This window comes from Orcinus orca, chromosome 5 (assembly GCF_937001465.1).
Source record: "Orcinus orca chromosome 5, mOrcOrc1.1, whole genome shotgun sequence".
NCBI lineage: Eukaryota > Metazoa > Chordata > Mammalia > Artiodactyla > Delphinidae > Orcinus > Orcinus orca.
Genome location: NC_064563.1, coordinates 74,325,733 through 74,343,709, shown reverse-complemented (window position 1 = coordinate 74,343,709; position 17,977 = coordinate 74,325,733). Strand labels below are relative to the sequence as shown.

Here is a 17,977-nt window from a genome sequence, read left to right as displayed (position 1 = left end):
CATCTGTGTCTCAATTTCTGCCTTGCAAACCAGTTCATCTGTACCATTTTTCTAGGTTCCACATATATGCATTAACATACAATATTTGTTTTTTTCTTTCTGACTTACTTCACTCTGTATGACAGTCTCTAGATCCATCCACATCCCTACAAATGACCCAATTTCGTTCCTTTTTATGGCTGAATAATATTCCATCGTATATATGTACCACTTCTTTATCCATTCATCTGTCGATGGGCATTTAGGTTGCTTCCGTGACCTGGCTATTGCAAATAGTGCTGCAATGAACATTGGGGTGCATGTGTCTTTTCGAATTATGGTTTTCTCCAGATATATGCCCAGGAATGGGATTGCTGGATTATATGGTAGCTCTATTTTTAGTTTTTTAAGGACTCTCCATACTGTTCTCCATAGTGGCCGTATCAATTTACATCCCCAGCAACAGGATAGGAGAGTTCCATTTTCTCCACACCTTCTCCAGCATTTATTGTTTGTAGATTTTTTGATGATGGCCATTCTAACTGGTGTGAGGTGATATCTTATTGTAGCTTTGATTTGCATTTCTCTAATAATTAGTGATGTTGAGCGTCTTTTCATGTGCCACTTAGCCATCTGTATGTCTTTTTTGGAGAAATGTCTGCTTAGATCTTCCTCCCATTTTTTGGTGGGGTTGTTTGTTTTTTAGATATTGAGCTGCATGAGCTCAGGTTTTGTTTTTTGTTTTTTTTTTTGAGGCAAAGGAATACGACTTTATTCGGAAAGCCAGCAGGTTTTTTTTTTCTTTTTTTTTTTTTTTTTTTGCGGTACGTGGGCCTCTCCCTGTTGTGGCCTCCCGCTATTGTGGCCTCTCGCATTGCGGAGCACAGGCTGCGGACGCGCAGGCTCAGCGGCCATGGCCCACGGGCCCAGCCGCTCCGTGGCATGTGGGATCTTCCCAGACCGGGGCACAAACCCGTGTCCCCTGCATCGGCAGGCGGACTCTCAATCACTGCGCCACCAGGGAAGCCCAGGTTTTGTTTTTTTAATGAAAATATTTCCCTCTCATACTTGCAACCTAAATCACAAAGCATCTTATACATAAAAGGTACCTCATGATTCTTCTGCATTATGCAAATGACATACAATTTATCCATAAAATGTTTTAATTATATATGTTTAACACATTTTCATATTAATGTATTATTTATAAACAAGTCCATTTCTGGAGTTGAAAAATTAATCCTGGTGCTTCTAACCATTTTAGTCTATAGAAGGAGGCTGTTACAAGTGGTAACTTTCTAAAGTTCTTTTCATTTTCTCTTGAAGATAGATTTGGATATATACCTGGTCTTCTTGTTTTTAGTATTTTCCTGTTTCAGTGTCTATAAAAAATATATGCATTTATTCAAATATGTGAGCATTTAGAGAGCAGTCTTTTTCTTATTTATATTTGTGTCCCTAATGCCATATAGCACTATAGCAGGCACACATAGTGGATTCACAATAAATGTTTGTTTATTTAAAGTGAACTTAATACGTTCCATCTTTTAAATGCTCTTCTCCTTATTGAATTGACATCCTCTTATTCACAAAACTTTTAAAACTTTCTGTTTCTAAAAGTGACTTGTCAAATTTAAATAAAAATAATTGATATACTATTTAGATTATTGATAGATTAATCCAACCTGTCACTCTCCTACCCCCTCCCTCCTTTCCCTCCTTCAGAAAGGTCAAAGTTGGCTCTAAATGACTAAAAGAGCAATTAAACATTTTTAAAAAATTTTTTTAAAGTATTTATTTATTTATTTGGCTGCATCAGGTCTTAGTCACGGCACATGGGCTGTTCGTTGTGATGTGCAGGCTTCTCTCTAACTGTGGTGCGCAGGCTCAGTAGTTCCAGCATGTGGGCTCTCTAGTTGTGGCACATGGGCTCTAGAGCTCACGGGCTCAGTAGTTGCGGCACTCAGTCTTAGCTGCCCCACGGCATGTGGGATCTTCGTTCCCTGACCAGGGATTGAACCCACGTCCCTTGCATTGGAAGGCGGATTTTTAACCACTGGACCACCAGGGAATTCCCCCAAAGTTTTTTTAATTGACAAATTTAACTGATAGAATAAGAGAAAACAGATTAAATTCTAAGCAAGAAGTCAGCACCTGACTTAGTCGCTGTTAAATATCTTATTGTAAACTGTAAGCTCATTTCTAATAATTCTTTTTTTTTTTTTTAACATCTTTATTGGGGTATAATTGCTTTACAATGGTGTGTTAGTTTCTGCTTTATAACAAAGTGAATCAGTTATACATATACATATGTTCCCATATCTCTTCCCTCTTGCGTCTCCCTCCCTCCCACCCTCCCTATCCCACCCCTCCAGGCTGTCACAAAGCACCGAGTCAATATCCCTGTGCCATGCAGCTGCTTCCCACTAGCTATCTACCTTACTACGTTTGTTAGTGTGTATATGTCCATGACTCTCTCTCGCCCCGTCACAGCTCACCCTTCCCCCTCCCCATAACCTCAAGTCCGTTCTCTAGGAGGTCTGCGTCTTTATTCCTGCCTTACCCCTAGGTTCTTCATGACATTTTTTTTTCTTAAATTCCATATATATGTGTTAGCATACGGTATTTGTCTTTTTCTTTCTGACTTACTTCACTCTGTATGACAGACTCTAGGTCTATCCACTTCATTACAAATAGCTCCATTTCGTTTCTTTTTATGGCTGAGTAATATTCCATTGTATATATGTGCCACATCTTCTTTATCCATTCATCCGATGATGGGCACTTAGGTTGTTTCCATCTCCGGGCTATTGTAAATAGAGCTGCAATGAACATTTTGGTACATGACTCTTTTTGAATTTCGGTTTTCTCAGGGTATATGCCCAGTAGTGGGATTGCTGGGTCATATGGTAGTTCTATTTGTAGTTTTTTAAGGAACCTCCATACTGTTCTCCATAGTGGCTGAACCAATTCACATTCCCACCAGCAGTGCAAGAGGGTTCCCTTTTCTCCACACCCTCTCCAGCATTTATTGTTTCTAGATTTTTTGATGATGGCCATTCTGACTGGTGTGAGATGATATCTCATTGTAGTTTTGATTTGCATTTCTCTAATGATTAATGATGTTGAGCATTCTTTCATGTGTTTGTTGGCAGTCTGTATATCTTCTTTGGAGAAATGTCTATTTAGGTCTTCTGCCCATTTTTGGATTGGGTTGTTTGTTTTTTTGTTATTGAGCTGCATGAGCTGCTTGTAAATTTTGGAGATTAATCCTTTGTCGGCTGCTTCATTTACAAATATTTTCTCCCATTCTGAGGGTTGTCTTTTGGTCTTGTTTGTGGTTTCCTTTGCTGTGCAAAAGCATTGAAGTTTCATTAGGTCCCATTTGTTTATTTTTGTTTTTATTTCCATTACTCTAGGAGGTGGGTCAGAAAGAATCTTGCTGTGATTTATGTCATAGAGTGTCCTGCCTATGTTTTCCTCTAAGAGTTTGATAGTTTCTGGCCTTATATTTAGGTCTTTAATCCATTTTGAGCTTATTTTTGTGTATGGTGTTAGGGAGTGATCTAATCTCATACTTTTACAGGTACCTGTCCAGTTTTCCCAGCACCACTTACTGAAGAGGCTGTCCTTTCTCCACTGTACATTCCTGCCACCTTTATCAAAGATAAGGTGTCCATATGTGCATGGGTTTATCTCTGGACTTTCTATCCTGTTCCATTGATCTATCTTTCTGTTTTTGTGCCAGTACCATACCATCTTGATAACTGTAGCTTTGTAGTATAGTCTGAAGTCAGGGAGCCTGATTCCTCCAGTTCCTTTTTTGTTCTCAAGATTGCTTTGGCTATTCGGGGTCTTTTGTGTTTCCATACAAATTGCGAAATTTTTTGTTCTAGTTCTGTGAAAAATGCCAGTGGTAGTTTGATAGGGATTGCATTGAATCTATAGATTGCTTTGGGTAGTAGAGTCATTTTCACAATGTTGATTCTTCCAATCCAAGAACATGGTATATGTCTCCATCTATTTGTATCATCTTTAATTTCTTTCATCAGTGTCTTATAATTTTCTGCATACAGGTCTTTTGTCTCCTTAGGTAGGTTTATCCCTAGATATTTTATTCTTTTTGTTGCAATGGTAAATGGGAGTGTTTCCTTAATTTCTCTTTCAGATTTTTCATCATTAGTGTATAGGAATGCCACAGATTTCTGTGCATTAATTTTGTATCCTGCCACTTTACCAAATTCATTGATTAGCTCTAGTAGTTTTCTGGTAGCATCTTTAGGATTCTCTATGTATAGGATCATGTCATCTGCAAACAGTGACAGCTTTACTTCTTCTTTTCCAATTTGGGTTCCTTTTATTTCCTTCTCTTCTCTGATTGCTGTGGCTAAAACTTCCAAAACTATGTTGAATAAGAGTGGTGAGAGTGGGCGCCCTTGTCTTGTTCCTGATCTTAGTGGAAATGCTTTCAGTTTCTCACCATTGAGGATGATGTTTGCTGTGGGCTTGTCATATATGGCCTTTATTATGTTGAGGAAAGTTCCCTCTATGCCTACTTTCTGCAGGGTTTTTATCATAAATGGTGTTGAATTTTGTCAAAAGCTTTCTCTGCATCTATTGAGATGATCATATGGTTTTTCTCCTTCAATTTGTTAATATGGTTTATCACATTGATAGATTTGCGTATATTGAAGAATCCTTGCATTCCTGGAATAAACCCCACTTGATCATGGTGTATGATCCTTTTAATGTGCTGTTGGATTCTGTTTGCTAGTATTTTGTTGAGGATTTTTGCATCTATGTTCATCAGTGATATTGGTCTGTAGTTTTCTTTCTTTGTGACATCCTTGCCTGGTTTTGGTATCAAGGTGATGGTGGCCTCGTAGAAGGAGTTTGGGAGTGTTCCTCCCTCTGCTATATTTTGGAAGAGTTTGAGAAGGATAGGTGTTAGCTCTTCTCTAAATGTTTGATAGAATTCGCCTGTGAAGCCATCTGGTCCTGGGCTTTTGTTTGTGGGAAGATTTTTAATCACAGTTTCAATTTCAGTGCTTGTGATTGGTCTGTTCATATTTTCTATTTCTTCCTGATTCAGTCTTTCTAATAATTCTTATCTTTTCCAAAGAGGGCCTGCCTAATGTGCCAGGTACTTCAAAGTCATTGGAAGTCTACCTGAGCTACCTGGTCTTGATAAGTCATAAACATTCAAATAATAGTTCAAGGTCAGGGATGACAGAGGGTTCTATTTATTTTTGTGCAAACCAGGGTCTGGCCCGGTCCTCCCAAACTCAGAACTGTGTATTCAGAATTACATACGGAAGACAGTTTGTGTGCCATCTTAAAGATAAGATTCTTTTTTCCTGATCTGTGTTTGCTTTACAGCGTGAGCTTGAGAATCTGTGTTCATCACTGATGGTGACTGCTTCCTTTTAGATGTTTACTAAAATACCAGAGACATATTGTAACCACTGAGATAACTTGATCTTTCAATATATGATGATATGATCAACAGGCTCAGTTGAGAGGTTTTTGAGCTCTTAAGGAAGCTTGAATGAGGAAACCAGGAAGAAATATGGCTGAATTACGAGTTAACATTCTGATGTACATGCTTTCAGGAACAAAACGCTAGAGCAACCGAAAGAAAGGCAGGGTCCATATCATGAGAGATAATAGTCCGATCCTGGAGACCGTGTTTTAAGACAAACTATGGTAAAGAGTAAAAATTACAAATTCTTTCAAGAAACAGTAACTAGGAAGGTCAGAGGTCTGGAAACTGCACATTGGAAGCACAGCTAGAGGTTCCTGTGTAATACCAGAGGAAGGGAGTATTAAGGGGGGTACAGCTAAGCTGACCACAGATCTGAAGGAAGTTGACATGTGGAGGAGGAGGAACAAGTAGATTCTGACTGGCTCCAAGCATCAGATTTGGCCTTAATCCAGGAAGCACCTTCAGCCGCTCAGGGTCCACCAAATAGTATGGCCTGCCTTCTGAACCACTTACTGTGCTAAACATGTAAGAAGGGACTGACCAATAAGGTCCAGAGGACATCCTTTTGTAGGCCCAGTGCCAAACTTGATGACTTCAACTCTGAGTTAGTAAAAGAACCCTGCATATGATGTTTGAGTTGTATCTCGGTAGATTTTAGATGAGGGGACTTTCTACAGAAAGCAATGGTGATGATGGCTGCAATATAGATCCTAGATGCCGGGGTGGAAGAGGAGAATGCCGTGTCCTTTTCAAAATGTCTTTTAAAAATTTCATTTCTTGGGGCTTCCCTGGTGGCTCAGCGGTTGAGAGTCCGCCTGCCGATGCAGGGGACATGGGTTCGTGCCCCAGTCCGGGAAGATCCCACATGCCGCGGAGCGGCTGGGCCCGTGATCCATGGCCACTGAGCCTGCACGTCCGGAGCCTGTGCTCAGCAACGGGAGAGGCCACGACAGTGAGAGGCCTGCATACCGCAAAAAAAAAAAAAAAAAAAATCATTTCTTTACCATTATGGTCTTTCAGATTTCCAGTAACCAACTCATTCATTTATTTGCTCTTAAATTTGTTGACTGTCTGCTGTGGGCCAAACATCAGATATGTTGGAGAGAGAGATATGGAAGAGACAGCCCTGCCCTGAAGAATAGATTGAAGGAGATACACAGATATACACAAGTAGCTATAGTATGAGCTAGCCTGTTCTGTCTCACAGCATAAGAGATAAAGTGGTCTGGAAGCTCAGGTGGGAGTGGACGCACTTAGAACTAAGGGTGATACTTCTAGCTCTTTCTATACCTCTGGATTTAAATCAGTGCCAGAGAGACGTTAAGGAAAAGAGGGAAGAAAGAGCTTGAGAGAACCTCAGAACTTTTTCTCATACTCATTGAACTTATGTAAGGATGATGGATGAAGGAAGCACTATTCATTTGGGGAGATTAGAGTGTAGATGTGTAATGTGACAAAGTATATCAACTTATTTTTTAAAAGGATGGTCACCTCCAGAAGCTCCATTCTGGCCTGCAGGAATAGACTAAAGCCCTTTCCCTTTTCTCCTTTAGCTTCCAGGAAGTCCACAGCTTTGCCTCGGGCAAGGCTTTGCCATGGGGCCCACTGTACGCAGCCATGGCCAGCTGCCATTCTCTGATCCTCCTGGATGGGACCATCCATGGAGACCCACTGGACCTCAAAATGTTTGAAGCTACTACCTGGGTAAGCTTCTGTTCTGCAAAGATTCTAAGAAGCTTCTTCAATGCCAGACCAAGCCAGGTGTTATCATAGCTCTTCAATACTCATAAAATGTGAGGTCTCCAATATGGAGTACGTATGGCAGTGAGGGGCAAACTCATCCGAGCCCCAGTTTTCTCCTCTGTACAGTGTATTTCCATATTAGGGTTATTGCGAGGATTAAGTGGAAGGACGCATTAAAAAAAATCCCTGGTGCTGTGCCTGGAATATATTACCAGCTCAATAGTATTAGTATAATTATTATATAATCATTTTCTAACCCTTTCCAGCTGTAGTATGAGCCATGTCTGGTTTCAGAGTTATCTAGAACATGGGGATTAGGAAACATCACTGTCCCCAGTGCTTAGGATAATTCGTTGTTACCAGGAGTTTTATTCCTACTACTTTAGTATTAATTTTGTCTCTAAGACTGGACAATGAAAAGGAAAACCATGAGGGATTTTGTTGAGACTCTGAAGTAGATTTCAGATCGAATGGCCTTGTTCAGGAGGAGGAATCCGGCTCTCCCGGTTCTAGTCTTGACTCTGTTCTGATTGACTCCTTCACCTCGTGAGGTCATCTCTCCTGTTGGAGTTTTCCATAACTTTAAAATGAGGGGATTGAATTAGACCAGCAGTGTTCACCTAAAAGAAAACAAAAAAGCTGGAATCTTTTCTTAAAAGGAAATTTTATTCAAAAGCATCCTACACAAAACAAATCATCCTACACAGCTTAGGGAACACACATCCCCACCTACTTAGCTACAAGCCCGCCTCCACCCCGTATAGCCTGGTTCAGCTCCAGGCCCCTGTGATACATGTGTGAGCCCCACTGAAGGAGACAATCTTTAGGGTCCCTTCCATCGCTAATAGGGCGTGGTTCTTTAGCAGTCTGATGTAACTTTCTCCATCCTTCTTGGGTTACTGTTTCTGTACCTTTAAGTAGGGATTATAATTTCTTCTCTGAGATTTTTTTCTGCCACTCAATGAGATGATTATAAAGCATTTTGGCATCTTTGAGTAAAAGGTTCCTCTGACTATAATTTAGGGTCTTTATTATAGCAATTCCCGAGTGTTTACTGAACATTAACCACGTACATCACAGCCCGTGCCCTGCTGTACCCTGGGGATCATCAATCCAAATTAGACAGAGAGCGAAGAGCAGGAGAGTGAACCAGGAGAAAAAAGGCAGAAAGGTGCGGGCTATTCACGCTCAGTGTTTTCAAGTTAAGCCCTTCAGAAATGGAGAATGAGCCTTTATGCAGCACCTTCCAGCAGAGAAAGCAGGAGAAATTGCATGAATAATTCAGAAGTGTCTGCCCTTCAAGTTCCTAGCATTTCCGATGCATTATTTTTGTGTGTGGCGAATTAAGTCTTGTTCACCTCCGTGTAGCTGAGGGAGGAGAAAATATTGAGACGGCTTGAGATTTTCTCAAGGGAAGGGTTTGAGCAAGCAAGGGTTTGAACAAGAAAGAAATCTCTACAATGAAACATCCTGTTTGAAATAGGAAATGGTGGTTTCCGGGCATGATTTCCACATCAAGGGAGCGCCGGCATGCGCCATGGTTGTTAAGCCCTGCAAAACAGCCAGCCAGGTAAGCCCTGCCTGCTCTCCACCCCACAAAACCCAACTCAGAAGGAAAGTCCTGGGAGACCCACAATTTTGAAAGCTCAGAGATATGTCTTCTTTGAATTCCACATGTGAAAATTGGTGAGACCTTGTTTCCCTTATTTGCTAAGCTAAGGATTGGAAAAGGAGTAATTAATTTCCAATAGCTAGAAGCTATGTGGTGTGTCCCTCTCCATTCCCCATCCCTCACCCAGGTCCCAGTGGAAGGAATTGCAATCCTGCATCAGTTCCCATTCTCGTCAGCGCTGCAGAGGATGACAGTCATTGTCCAAGAGATGGGGGGTGACTGGCTGGCGTTCATGAAAGGTGCACCAGAGAGGGTGGCCAGCTTTTGCCAACCTGAGACAGGTAAGTGGACAGACTTATATTACAATGGACAAATCTGTATTTCCAACCCACATATGTCCCCTCAGCATTTGATCAATGAATCCAGTTGCCTACTGGCCATCACCAATTGGATGACTCACTGGCATCTCAAACTCGGTACCAAAACCAAGCTTATCTTTCTCACTCTCTCTATTTCCCATCTTAGTGAATGAAAGTACTACTCCCCCATCCCAGTTTAGGATTCTTCCTGGATTCCTCTCTCTCCCTCAGTGCCTCTGTCTTGTCAATTGCTAATCCATGGCCCTGTCACTCCATCACCTCAGGCCCTCATCATCCCTCCACTGGATCACTTCATAGTTGGTGAATTTGTTCCCTGCCCCACAGTGTCCCCTACTCTAATTCACCCTTCACACTGTGACCAGATTGGTTTTTCTGTCACACAGTATAATTATGTTAGCACATTCCTGCTTTCATTCTTTGATTGCTTCTCATAGACTCCAGGATAATCTCCTTTAGGATCATATCTAAGGCCTTCATGATCTGACTCCTATCAAACTTCCCAGAGTTTCCTTACCACTCCTATCTTCACATCCTGTGCTCCGCCTGAGATGAACTATCAAGGTTTGCTGTCTCATGGCCCTGTGCCTGAGCACATGATGCTCCCTCAGCCAAAATGCCCTTTCCCTTCTCCATCTAATCACATCCTCCCTGTCTGATAGATGCAGCAAGTGTTTCCATAGCGTGCTGTAACTGCCTGGATCATAGCAAGGATCTCATTCGATTGTATTGTTAGTCTACTGGCTGTTACCCTACTAGACAAAGATCCTCAGAGTGGCAATTGCAGTGCAATCTCCGCATAGCTAATTCCTGACCCATAGTAGACTCAATAAATATTTGATGGTTAAACTGGAGAAAAAAAGAATCATACACTTTTCCCATTCTTCTTCTTCTTTTTGTTTTTTGAATGCTTCCTTTTCATTTCTGCTTCACTGGATCCCAAGAGGTCAATCGTGACAATGTAGTAATATTTAACATTCCCACTGACTTGTTTGTGTACATTTTTAAAGGTGTGTTTTCTTGGGCAAGAGTTGGATCTCTTTGTAAAGAATTTCTCTCCCAGTTCTAGCTGAGTTCATATTGCATACTAATCTTGTGTTATTTTCTGAACAGTACCAACTAGTTTTGTTAGTGAACTTCAGATTTACACGACACAGGGCTTCCGGGTCATAGGACTGGCCTACAAAAAGCTGGAAATGGACCATCATACCACTGCCTTGATGAGGTACATGGGGTGGGGGGAATTTTGATAAAGCAGAATGGTTTCGTGGGAAGACGCACCAGACTGGGCAGTGGACCCAGCAACACAGCTTACTGAATTTGTGTGCCTGAAATGCCTCTGAACTTAGTAAATGGGGATATAGTCATCCCTGCCCTGCCTAAATCACAAAGCTGATGTGAACACTGACTGGGAGAACTGATGAGAAATAGCTGTATAAATGGTAAAGTATGATGTGATTGTACAGCTTTGTGAAGACAGATATACGAATACAGCCCATGTTTCAGAGGGTTTGAAATTGTGGTCATGCCCCCATTTTGAACCAAATATAAGTTTGGTTTTAAATTATTTTTGGTAATTAATTAGCTATTTTGGGATTTTATTATTTTTTATTTTATTTTTTTTAACATCTTTATTGGGGTATAATTGCTTTACAATGGTGTGTTAGTTTCTGCTTTATAACAAAGTGAATCAGTTATACATATACATACGTTCCCATATCTCTTCCCTCTTGCGTCTCCCTCCCTCCCACCCTCCCCATCCCACCCCTCCAGGCGGTCACAAAGCACCGAGCTGATATCCCTGTGCTGCTTCCCACTAGCTATCTACCTTACGTTTGGTAGTGTATATATGTCCATGCCTCTCTCTCGCTTTGTCACAGCTCACCCTTCCCCCTCCCCTTATCCACAAGTCCGTTCTCTAGTAGGTCTGTGTCTTTATTCCTGTCTTACCCCTAGGTTCTTCATGACATTTTTTTTTCTTAAATTCCATATATATGTGTTAGCATACGGTATTTGTCTTTCTCTTTCTGACTTACTTCACTCTGTATGACAGACTCTAGGTCTATCCACCTCATTACAAATGGCTCAATTTCGTTTCTTTTTATGGCTGAGTAATATTCTATTGTATATATGTGCCACATCTTCTTTATCCATTCATCTGTCGATGGACACTTAGGTTGCTTCCATGTCCTGGCTATTGTAAATAGTGCTGCAATGAACTTTGTGGTACATGACTCTTTTTGAATTATGGTTTTCTCAGGGTATATGCTCAGTAGTGGGATTGCTGGGCCATATGATAGTTCTTTTTTTACTTTTTGACGAACCTCCGTACTGTTCTCCATAGTGGCTGTATCAGTTTACATTCCCACCAACAGTGCAAGAGGGTTCCCTTTTCTCCACACCCTCTCCAGCATTTATTGTTTGTAGATTTTTTGATGATGGCCATTCTGACCAGTGTGAGGTGATACCTCATTGTAGTTTTGATTTGCATTTCTCTAATGATTAGCAATGTTGAGCATCCTTTTGTGTGTTTGCTGGCAATCTCTATATATTCTTTGGAGAAAAGTCTATTTAGGTCTTCTGCCCATTTTTGGATTGGGTTGTTTTTTTTTTTTGATATTGAGCTGCATGAGCTGCTTGTATATTTTGGAGATTAATCCTTTGTCAGTTGCATCATTTGCAAATATTTTCTCCGATTCTGACGGTTGTCTTTTCGTCTAGTTTATGGTTTCCTTTGCTGTGCAAAAGCTTTTAAGTTTCACTATGTCCCTTTGTTTATTTTTGTTTCTATTTCCATTTCTCTAGGAGATGGGTCCAAAAGGATCTTGCTGTGTTTTATGTCATGGAGTGTTCTGCCTCTAAGTGTTCTCCTCTAGAGTGTTTGCCTCTAAGACTTTTATAGTGTCTGGCCTTACATTTAGGCCTTTAATCCATTTTCAGTTTATTTTTGTGTATGGTGTTAGGAAGTGTTCTAATTTCATTCTTTTACATGTAGCTGTCCAGTTTTCCCAGCACCACTTATTGAAGAGGCTGTCATTTCTCCATGTATATTCTTGCCTCCTTTATCAAAGATAAGGTGACCAAACGTGCATGGATTTATCTCTGAGCTTTCTATCCTGTTCCATTGATCTATATTTCTGTTTTTGTGCCAGTACCATACTGCCTTGATTATTGTAGCTTTGTAGTACAGTGTGAAATCAGGGAGCCTGATTCCTCCAGCTCCTTTTTTCTTTCTCAAGATTGCTTTGGCTATTCGGGGTCTGTTGTGATTCCATACAAATTGTGAAATGTTTTGTTCTAGTTCTGTGAAAAATGCTATTGGTAGTTTGATAGGGATTGCATTGAATCTGTAGATTGCTTTGGGTAGTATAGTCATTTTCACAATGTTCATTCTTCCAATCCGAGAACATGGTATATCTCGCCATCTGTTTGTATAGTCTTTAATTTCTTTCATCAGTGTCTTATAGTTTTCTGCATACAGGTCTTTTGTCTCCTTAGGTAGGTTTATACCTAGGTATTTTTTTCTTTTTGTTGCAGGGGTAAATGGGAGTGTTTCCTTAATTTCTCTTTCAGATATTTCATCATTAGTGTATAGGAATGCAAGAGATTTCTGTGCATTAGTTTTTTGGGTTTTTTTTTTTTGTGGTACGTGGGCCTCTCACTGTCGTGGCCTCTCCCGTTGCGGAGCACAGGCTCCGGACGCGCAGGCTCAGCGGCCATGGCTCACGGGCCCAGCCGCTCTGCGACACGTGGGATCTTCCCAGACCGAGGCATGAACCCGTCTCCCCTGCATTGGCAGGCAGACTCTCAACCACTGCGCCACCAGGGAAGTCTGTGCGTCAGTTTTGTATCCTGCTACTTTACCAGATTCATTGATTAGCTCTAGTAGTTTTCTGGTAGCATCTTTCGGATTCTCTATGTATAGTATCATGTCACCTGAAAACAGTCACAGTTTTACTTCTTTTCTGATTTGGATTCCTTTTATTTCTTTTTCTTCCCTAACTGCTGTGCCTAAAACTTCCAAAACTATGTTGAGTAATAGTGGTGAGAATGAGCAACCTTGTCTTGTTCCTGATCTTAGTGGAAATGGTTTCAGTTTTTCACCATTGAGAATGACGTTGGCTGTGGTTTGTCATATATGGCCTTTATTATTTTGAGGTAAGTTCCCTCTGTGCCTACTTTCTGAGGGGTTTTATCATAAATTGGTTTTGAAATTTGTCAAAAGTTTTTCTGTATCTATTGAGATGATCATATGGTTTTCCTCCTTCAATTTGTTAATATGGTGTATCACATTGATTGATTTGCATATATTGAAGAATCCTTGCATTCCTGTGATAAACCCCACTTGATCATGGTGTATGATCCTTTTAATGTGCTGTTGGATTCTGTTTGCTAGTATTTTGTTGATGATTTTTGCATGTATGTTCATCAGTGATATTAGCCTGTAGTTTTCTTTCTTTGTGGCATCTTTGGTTTTGGTATCTGGGTGATGGTGGCCTCGTAGAATGAGTTTGGGAGTGTTCCTCCTTCTGATATATTTTGGAAGAGTTTGAGAAGGATAGGTGTTAGCTCTTCTCTAAATGTTTGATAGAATTCGCCTGTGATGCCATCTGGTCCTGGCCTTTTGTTTGTTAGAAGATTTTTAATCACAGTCTCAATTTCAGTGCTTGTGATTGGTCTGTTTATATTTTCTATTTCTGCCTGATTCAGTCTTGGAAGGTTGTGCTTTTCTAAGAATTTGTACATTTCTTCCAAGCTGTGCATTTTATTGGCATATAGTTGCTTGTAGTAATCTCTCATGAGCCTTTGTATTTCTGCATGTCTGTTGTTACTTCTCCTTTTTAATTTCTAATTCTGTTGATTAGAGTCTTGTCCCTTTTTTTCTTGATGAGTCTGGCTCATGGTTTATCAATTTTGTTTATCTTCTCAAAGAACCAGCTTTTAGTTTTATTGATCTTTGCTACTGTTTCCTTCATTTCTTTTTCATTTATTTCTGATCTGATCTTTATGATTTCTTTCCTTCTGCTAACTTTGGGGTTTTTTTGTTCTTCTTTCTCTAACTGCTTTAGCTGTAGGGTTAGGTTGTTTAGTTGAGATGTTTCTTGTTTCTTTAGGTAGGATTGTATTGCCATAAACTTCCCTCTTACAACTGTTTTTGCTGCATCCCATAGGTTTTGAGTAATCCTGTCTTAATTGTCATTTGCTTCTAGGTATTTTTTGATTTCCTCTTGGATTTCTTCAGTGATCTCTTGGTTATTTAGTAGTGTATTGTTTAGCCTCCATGTGTTTGTATTTTTTACAGATTTTTTTCCTGTACTTGATATCTAGTTTCATAGCGTTGTGGGCAGAAAAGATACTTGATATGATTTCAATTTCCTTAAATTTACCAAAGCTTGATTTGTGACTGAAGATAGGATCTATCCTGGAGAATGTTCCATGAGCACTTGAGAAGAAAGTGTATTCTGTTGTTTTTGCATGGAATGTCCTATAAATATCAACTAGTCCACCTCATCTAATGTGTCGTTTAAAGCTTGTGTTTCCTTATTTATTTTAATTTTGGATGATCTGTCCAATGGTGAAGGTGGGGTGTTTAAGTCCCCTACTATTATTTTGTTACTGTCGATTTCCCCTTTTATGGCTGTTAGCATTTGCGTTATGTATTGAGGTTCTCCTATGTTGGGTGCATACATATTTACAATTGTTATATCTTCTTCTTGGATTGCTCCCTTGATCATTATATAGTGTCCTTCTTTGTCTCTTGTAATAGTCTTTATTTTAAAGCCTATTTTGTGTGATATGAAAATTGTTACTCCAGCTTTCTTTTGATTTCCATTTGCATGGAATACCTTTTTCCATCTCCTCACTTTCAGTCTGTATGTGTCCCTAGGTCTGAAGCCAGTCTCTTGTAGACAGCATATGTACAGGTCTTGTTTTTGTATCCATTCAGCCAGTCTATGTCTTTTGGTTGGAGCATTTAATCCATTTACATTTAAGGTAGTTATCGATATGTATTTTCCTATTACCACTTTCTTAATTGTTTTGGGTTTGTTATTTTAAGTCTTTTCCTTCTTTTGTGTTTCTGCCTAGAGAAGTTTTTTAGCACTTGTTGTAAAGCTGGTTTGGTGGTGCTGAATTCTCAGCTTTTGATTATCTGTAAAGGTTTTATTTTCTCCCTCAAATCTGAATGATATCATTGCTGTGTAGAATAATCTTGGTTGTAGGTTTTTCCCTTTCATCACTTTAAATATGTCCTGCCACCCCCTTCTGGCTTGCTGAGTTTCTGCTAAAAGATCAGCTGTTAACCTTATGGGGATTTTCTTGTATGTTAATTGTTGCCTTTCTCTTGCTGCTTTTAATATTTTTTCTTTGTATTTAATTTTTGATAGTTTGATTAATATGTATCATGGCATGTTTCTCCTTGGATTTATCCTGTATGGGACTCTCTGCCCTTCCTGGACTTGATTGACTATTTCCTTACCCATATTGGGGAAGTTTTCAACTATAATCTCTTCAAATATTTTCTCCATCCCTTTCTTTTTCTCTTCTTCTTCTGGGACCCCTATAATTTGAATGTTGGTGTGTTTAATGTTGTCGAAGTGGTCTCTGAGATTGTCCTCAATTCTTTTCATTCTTTTTTCTTTATTCTGCTCTGTGTTATTTCCACTATTTTATCTTCCAGGTCACTTATCGTTCTTCTGCCCTAGTTATTCTGCTATCCATTCCTTCTAGATAATTTTTTATTTCGTTTATTGTGTTGTTCATCATTGTTTATTTGCTCTTTAGTTCTAGGTCCTTGTTAAATGTTTCTTGTATTTTCTCCATTCTATTTCTAAGATTTGGGATCAACTTTACTATCATTACTCTGAATTATTTTTCAGGTAGACTGCCTATTTCCTCTTCATTTGTTTTGTCTGGTGGGTTTTTGCCTTGCTCCTCCATCTGCTGTGTGTTTCTCTGTCTTCTCATTTTGCTTAACTTACTGTGTTTGGGGTCTCCTTCTTTCAGGCTGCAGGTTCATAGTTCCCGTTGTTTTTGGTGTCTGCTCCCAGTAGCTAAGGTTGGTTCAGTGGGTTGTGTAGGCTTTATGGTGGAGGGGACTAGTGCCTGTGTTCTGGTGGATGAGGCTGGGTCTTGTCATTCTGGTGGGCAGGACCATGTCTGGTGGTGTGTTTTGGGGTGTATGTGAACTTATTATGATTTTAGGCAGCTTCTCTGCTAATGGGTGGGGTTATGTTCCTGTCTTGCTAGTTGTTTGGCATAGGGTGTCCAGCACTGTACCTTGCTGGTCATTGAGTGGAGCTGGGTCTTAGTGTTGAGATGGAGATCTCTGGGAGAGCTTTCACTGTTTGATATTACATGGGGCCAGGAGGTTTCTGGTGGACCAATGTCCTGAACTCGGCTCTCCAACCTTAGAGGCTCAAGCCTGATACCCGGCCATAGCACCAAGACCCTGTCAGCCACATGGCCATGTACGTGGGGAGTTTCTTGCTTTTGGGATGTCTGAGGTCTTCTGCCAGCGTTCAGTAGGTGTTCTGTAGTAGATGTTCCACATGTAGATGTATTTCTGATTTATTTGTGGGGTGGAAGTTGTTCTCCACATCTTACTCCTCCGCCATCTTGAAGGCACCTCACCTCACTTATGGTGTTTTCTCCCAGAGCTAGAACTCCCTGGTGGCTGTTAACAGGTATGGTGATGAAAATCACTACAGAAGATGGAAGACAGCTTTGTGGTCATTTAATTCATTCTCTACAAAGATTAAAGTTAATCTCATCCTTAATAAGCATCCTCTCTTCATTTCAGTTCTGTCAGAACAAAAGTCTCTATATCCTTGTGCCCCCTCCTGTTTTCTTTCTGGATAGTTTCTGCACACATTCAGTGTCCCAGGAATGGTGCGTGAACGAGTGAGTGGGGACCACTCTGAGAGGAAGATATCTGACTTTGTTTTTGTTTTGCTTCCTGTAAGAAAGACTGTAATGTGTGATTTCTGTTCCATCCTCCATATACTTCCAGGGACCAGGTAGAATCAGACCTGATATTTCTGGGATTGCTGATCTTGGAGAATCGACTGAAGGAAGAGACAAAACCTGCCCTGGAAGAGCTCATCTCAGCCCGGATAAGGACTGTAATGATCACAGGTATAGAACAAAGTGTGTGTGAAAACAGGAAGAATTTGATGTGGAAATAGACAGAGATTCACTCATTTAGCAAATTTTGTTGACTTGCTACTATGGGCCAGACACTGTTCTAGACACTGGACATGGACAACAAAATAGGCAAAGTTATTACTCTGAGCATCCTTTTACATGGGTTAAGATAGAAAATCAATCATTTAATTGAATAAACAGCTACCAATAAGTGTTATGAGATACATAAAACAGGTGATGTGGTAAAGTGTGTCTGACCAGCTACTTTAGATGAGGTGTCCTTTCTGAGAGGGAACGTTTGAAATAACACCTGAATAAGAAGACATAAGCTATGCAAAGATGTTGATATTTATTATTAAATGTTCGGAGAAGAAGAATGCTTAGTCAGCATGGTCTGTAAAATACACTGAAGGCCCATCAATGAGAGCTACAATTCTGGAGATTAAAAAATGCTGTCCCTTCTACTCCCACTCCCAAACTCCAAATCACAAACAAGGGAGCAGTGAGAAAAGATTGTGCAAGAGAAATGTGTGAAATTTCTTAATGAATGCTTCCGAGTAGAGAGTCAGTGATTTCCTAATGCATTCATGATTTTTGAGTGTGTATTGCCTTCCCTTTCTCTGCTCTCCAAGTCAG

The 17,977-nt window shown here is 40.2% G+C and overlaps 1 protein-coding gene across 6 annotated transcripts in view; it reads left to right on the top strand.

The window, feature by feature from the left end:
- Nucleotides 1–17,977, top strand: part of ATP13A4 (ATPase 13A4) — a 154,979-nt gene that overhangs the window by 101,667 nt on the left and 35,335 nt on the right. For all 6 annotated transcript variants that reach the window (XM_049710463.1, XM_049710466.1, XM_049710465.1 and 3 more), the window contains 5 exons: nt 7,018–7,168; nt 8,691–8,777; nt 9,007–9,160; nt 10,310–10,421; nt 17,208–17,332. In XM_049710463.1, coding sequence (XP_049566420.1) covers nt 7,018–7,168; nt 8,691–8,777; nt 9,007–9,160; nt 10,310–10,421; nt 17,208–17,332 — 629 coding nt within the window. The remainder of the gene's footprint in view (nt 1–7,017; nt 7,169–8,690; nt 8,778–9,006; nt 9,161–10,309; nt 10,422–17,207; nt 17,333–17,977) is intronic.